Raw genomic sequence first — 6,000 nt, 5'->3', positions numbered from 1 at the left:
AGTTCATTAGCCCCTGCACAGCCAGCTAGACTATACAGTCATTTGACTTAAAATAATCCCAAGCAGCAGAAGAAGTTCTATTATTCTATTTTATTATTGGGAAAAATATTTTTGAGTGACCAGTCCAGGATGTGCCTGGATTTTGCAGTCTGTGCAGAATAGAAATTCTGAAGCATAAGTAAGAGAAAATAGCTTCAGTAAGTTTCACTTAGCCTATTATTATTATTATTATTAATATTTATTTATTTATTTATTTATTTTTACATGTGGTGGTAAAATCGCTGTTCAAAAGCTCAGCAGGTCACAATTGTTGCAGATTAATTGAAGACTCAAAGAAACATTTCTTTTATCGTGAAAGTAAGGAGTAACAAGTAAAGCGTTCAAATTACGATAGAAAGTACAACATTTCCTTCTGAAATGTATTGTGGGGGATGGAGGGAAAATCATGGAATTGTCAAGTAGCGTACAAGTACCTCTCCCAAGGTACAGGCCAAGTGTGATAATGTATTCCTAACCTCAGCCCCACTGTTTACAAACCAGGACATCACACATTATCCACTTTTTTATGGAAAAGATTTTCCTCTAAGTGTGTATGTCTGTATTTAAAAAACAAAACAAAACAAAAACAACAAATATTTACTCATTCTCAGAAAACTTCAGATGAGAGAGACAGACAGAGAGGCGTAAGGGTCCAAATGATCAATCTTAGACTATTTATATGTTCTCTCAGCAGTAATTTCTTCTTGCTATTTCAGCCTCATATTTAACTAAGTATGTAAATTTTATTTGTTTTTAAAACATGATTGATTTATATGATTTTATTGATTGCCATTATTAACTCTAACATTATATGGCTTTTAATTTTAGCTTCTTGCCCAGAGATATTGAGCTAATCACAGATGATGTCTGCAGATGTTCTCTCATTTGTTGTATGGATGATGGAGATGGAGAGCAGGGCTTGTTTTGTTTCAAATATGTTCATACATACATGGACAGACATGGATATCAAATGCAACCTGTTTGTGTGCAGAAGCCTGCAAGCCACAAGATGGTGTTTCTAGTTTCATTTCACGACTGGATATAATAAAACTGTATGACATGCTTTGACTTTCGGACACAACCACACTGCAAGAAAGCGTGAGAACGCACAAGTGCGCGCGCACACACACACACACACACATACAGAGTCATTTTTCTGACAATTTGCCAAGTGACCTTACTTTATATCAGTCTTTGTTCCTGACAGCAAATTAAACAACTGATAAAGGGCCAATAAAGGACAACCCAAATGCCAAAGTACTGGTTCAAGGTTAATCCATAAAAATGGTTAAGTTGGTTCATGACAGAACAAAACCATATGGCTATGGGTTACCTAAAGTTTTAGAAAGTTTTGCTAATCTAGAACCCTGGATTTTATCAGTAATTTGCCCAAACCACAGTCAAATAAAGGATGAAAAAGTAAAGCAGACAAAACTAGTGGGGCAGGCAACCCAGGCAAAGGAATACAGTGTCAGACTTCTTAGTGATGTTGGTTGCTCCTGACAAGTTACGATCTCTGTGCATGAATTAGGGTCCTGGGAGAGCACACGTACGTAACATTTCAGTCCGTTTCACAATAATAGACAAAGTTCTATTATTGCTAGGTGTTTGTTTTTGTACTCGAGAGCAAAGTCTAACCTGAGTCAAATTCCTTGTTTGTACACGCAAACTTGGACAATAAAGCTGATTCTGATTCTTATTCTGATTTATTATTATTTTTTTTTATTTATTTATTTTTACATGTGGTGGTAAAATTGCTGTTCAAAAGCTCAGCAGGTCACAGTTGTTGAAGATTAATTGAAGACTCAAAGAAACATTTCTTTTATCGTAAAAGTAAGGAGTAACAAGTAAAGCGTTCAAAAATTACGATAGAAAGTACAACATCCATCCATCCATTTTCTAAACCGCTTATCCATCTGGGTCGCGGGGGAGCTGGAGCCTATCCCAGCTGACTATGAGCTGCGGTGATCCAACGAACCAGACTGAGATGATAAGGTGTTATTGAAAACAAAGCAGTTATTTTCTCATTTTTTCACTATCGTTATGTCAGCAGCAGTAAGCGGCTAACTCATAGAGGCAGAGCAGTAAATGAAAATGTGATCAGTGAGCTCTTTGTCTTCCATGGTGAAGACAAGATCAGCGACCACATAACTGGCTGTAAATGACTGCTGTTGTTATATTATTCCATTGTTCTTGTTTAGAAGGCATCTATTTTGTATGTTACATTAGACAATGACATTGTTGTGTTCAGTGATGGGCCTAACATGCTTAAGTAACACGTTAGAGTGCTCACATAACTGGTTGTAAAGAGAAATGTAACCAGTATTCAGTTACTTACCGTAGTTACTTTTTTCAAAATAAGCAATCTGTTACTTTTAAGATATTACCACATTTCCCTGTTGGTGTAAGCTGAGAGTGAGAGAGAAAGAGTTGAAGTTGAAGCTAAAAGTACTCCAAAGAGGTACTTTTCTCATTTTGTAGTATAACGAGTCACTTTTAAAAGTAACCTTTTCTTCCAGAACGCTGGCCAACTCTCATCAGTCACACACTGAGGAAGTGTTGCGCTGCTGTGCTTTGGTTCAGTGTAAAAAGACAAAGGGTCTTTGTTGTGGCAGTATTCCACAGTCTCTCTGGAAAACGAGAGACGAGACTAACAAAACGAGAAATTACAGGCAAATGGGCAGAGTCTTTGCAGATACAGACTCATATACTTCCAGTAGGTCATAAGTGATGAGGGATTATTTTTCTGTTTGGTGGGGAATTTCTGCATACCTTTAACTACTTAAAGAAGAGAAAACACAACTAAGCATGTAATTTATTGATTTTCAGATGTTTTGCCCCGTTTTACCACTCTTCTTTCCTATCTTCATGACAAATCTGCTGTAAACAGCTGAAGGAATAAAACTTTAATTGGCAATCATAATATAGCATCTGTCATCCATTTATTAGGTTGTTCAGCAGGGACACTGCAGCATAGAGCAGCATAGAAATAACAAAATTCCCAAGGCTTAGACATAGAATGTGATGATAGCTGAAGACACCAGCAGGAGGAGGACACTGCAGCTGGTTGGTATGGCCCTGTTGCACAAGTTCCCTTCACAGCAGGCCATGGCACCATGACATGCTATGCTGGTTTGGCAACCCTTGGTAACCATGTCATAGCCTGAAAAACATGATGGAAAACTCTCAGAAACATCTTTCTTCTTATTATTATTATTAATAAACATATCATGATGTGTATAATAGCCACCAGAATTTCGGTACAGTAGTACTTTGTATTGTATGCTTGATTATTCATTTTTGATATGTGCTTAAAATTCTCAAAATGAACCCTGATAACAAGTCACTTGAAAGAGAAACTTACCGTCTATTCTGAGAGTGAAACAACGGTTGAAGATGACGGGACAAGAATTGCTGTCTGTGCAGGATTCAGGATCAGCGGCTGTGCACGTGTAGCATCTCAGTCCACAGGCTACACAGAGACAGAGAGCAGGCGATTCAAGGTACAAATAAACAGCAAGGCAGTTTGCTCTTCTGTTTGAACAGACGCTTAATTAGTACTTAACTAACCAGTAACAGATTAAATTGCACAGACACTCAAACGGGAGGCAGAACGTGCATTTAATCGTGAAACTTGAGTCCTTCAGTTTCCTGTCAAGAAATCCGCCCTGTTAGTGAGGTGGTAGGTTATTAGGTAGAACTAGCTCGTTCAGGGTTTCCCAGCCAACAGAACTCTTCACTCAACTGTATTGTATTCCAGCAGTTTCAATAGTCAGTGTTGCCAACAGGCTGAAATGTCCATTTCAAACAGACATCAATTTTCCGTCATTCAGAATCAGAATCGTCTTTATTTGCCAAGTACGTGTGACCATACAAGGAATTTGACTCCGGATTTTTCTCTCTCCTGTGCACCATACAAAACAACAAATAATAATAATAAAAAATGAAGAATAAAGTATTTCCAAGAAGAAAAAAACAAGATATAAATATATATGTACATGTAGTGCAAACAGCGTGATGGTTCATATAATGGCAGGTGGATTACGGGGAGATCAGGGAGACAGCCTGGGGGAAGAAACTGTTTTTGTGTCTGGTAGTCTTGGCATACAGAGCTCTGTAACGCCTACCACTCAATACCCGGAATATGTGAGGCGAGACTGGAACATAAAGGAACGAGTCATGAAGAGACTGACATGTAACACATAGGGCATCAGAACTATTTTAGCTGCTCTGAACTTCCTCTTAATATGTCAGTATGTCATATTATGGACTATCGAACATAACTAGTAAAAAAGTTAAACACTTATAAATGTCCAAGCCTTTATTGCACGCCCCATTAATATTTGCTGGCTATTAAGCTTCTTTATTATACATATTCATATTTATCTATCTAGGAATTTTTCTTGCCACCACGAGGTTAACCACAGAAGACTCCAGGATGTCTCCAATCCATAATCCCTCACACCACAAACTGTTATTTTCACACTTCTGTTTTTGCAGTAATTAATAGGAAACAAAACAAGACAAAACAAACAAAGAGACTTCTTTTAGAGCTTTTACAATGACCTTTAGCCTAAACATGAACACATTTCTTCAAGTTGTGTTTAGTTGCTTCAGATTTAGCCTAACGTTCAGTCAAAGCGCATAGTCCGTGCTCAAAAACTGTTCTTACCTGTAGACAGAGTCATAAACAGAATCAGAGCTGTACAAAGTTGCATCGTGAATGGGGAGAAAAACAGATTAAGTGAAAGGGGAACTGGAGAGAAGTCTTCCTCTCTAAGAACATTTCCTCCTCAGACGTTTTTCAGAACTTGAACATTTGCATTTCTGCACAAAGCCTCTTACCAAGACCTGACCTGAATAGCGCTGGCACTAAAGTAACCTCATTATCCCTGAAGTGTATTTTTTTTGGAGATGAGGACAATAACTTAAGGTTGTTCAATAGCCTCTGAGATCATCTTTAGTAGCATCTTTGTGATAAATTTACAAAGGCATCAAAGCTTTTGTTTTTGCTTTTGTTTGTTAGAAAATAATAGAAAAGGCACTTTCACTTCCTTTTAGCAGTTCTCACATCAACACTTTTAAGTCATGCTGTTTATTTTCCAGTGGAATCTGGCACAATAAAGTCGAACATTTATCAAAATGATTAGTACATTTTACTACAATCCTTATAGCAGACTCATTTTAATAGTTTGTTTGGACTTTGTTATGTGCAGAACAGCAGTACTGAAACCACTGGCAGTGTGACTCACTTTCACAAGTCATGCGACCCTGAAAAGCAGGACAACACCCAGGGCAGTTCAGATCGAACTACACTATATAGATCATACAGATATCACCGTTACACCAACAGGGACTTCAATGACATTGCATTGTAAATAGACAGCATTGCAGCTTTAACAGCTTACACTCTTTTGGGAAGGCTTTCCACAAGATTTTCAGTGTTTCTGTGGGAATTTTTGGCCATTCATGCAGTAGAGCATTTGTGAGGTTCAGACACTGATGTTGGATGAAAAGATCTAGCTCACAATCTCCATTCCTCAACCCCATCCAACACGTTGAGGTCAGGGCTCTGTGTGGGCCAGTCAAGTTCCTCCACACCAAACTCATCCAACCATGTCTTTATGGACTTTACTTTGTGCACTGGGACACAGTAATGCTGGAATAGAAAAGGACCTTCCCCAAACCGTTACCACAAAGTTGGAAGCACAGCATTGCTCAAAATGTCTTGGTACCACGCTTCAATTCAAAAATAAAGAGATCTGTCCGAATACTTTTGTCTCTCTATATATATTTCACTTCTGCACTGACATAAGCTTACCCACACAAAAAAAGACCTCCAGTGCAAACCAAAATCTTTTTCTGATCTAAAGTCCGGCTAGATGTGGGAAAACAAGAAAAAGGTGACAACCACACCTCCAAGATCAACGTTTTACGTGTGAAAAACGACACCGGACAAGC

At 38.2% G+C, this 6,000-nt stretch overlaps 1 protein-coding gene across 1 annotated transcript; it reads right to left on the bottom strand.

The window, feature by feature from the left end:
- Positions 1–2,930: 2,930 nt before the first annotated feature.
- On the bottom strand, positions 2,931–4,867 carry LOC124058520 (lymphocyte antigen 6G-like). The gene is made up of 3 exons (XM_046387879.1): positions 4,712–4,867; positions 3,404–3,511; positions 2,931–3,202 (listed from the first exon to the last, which is right to left on the bottom strand). Exons 1-3 carry the CDS (start codon positions 4,755–4,757, stop codon positions 3,048–3,050), a joined length of 309 nt encoding a protein of 102 aa, XP_046243835.1. The 5' UTR covers positions 4,758–4,867; the 3' UTR covers positions 2,931–3,047.
- Between the last annotated feature and the right edge of the window lie 1,133 nt (positions 4,868–6,000).

This window comes from Scatophagus argus, chromosome 4 (genome assembly GCF_020382885.2).
Source record: "Scatophagus argus isolate fScaArg1 chromosome 4, fScaArg1.pri, whole genome shotgun sequence".
In the NCBI taxonomy this organism is placed as follows: domain Eukaryota; kingdom Metazoa; phylum Chordata; class Actinopteri; family Scatophagidae; genus Scatophagus; species Scatophagus argus.
The sequence above is the reverse complement of the archived record's forward strand: the minus strand, read 5'-3'. Positions and strand labels throughout refer to the sequence as shown.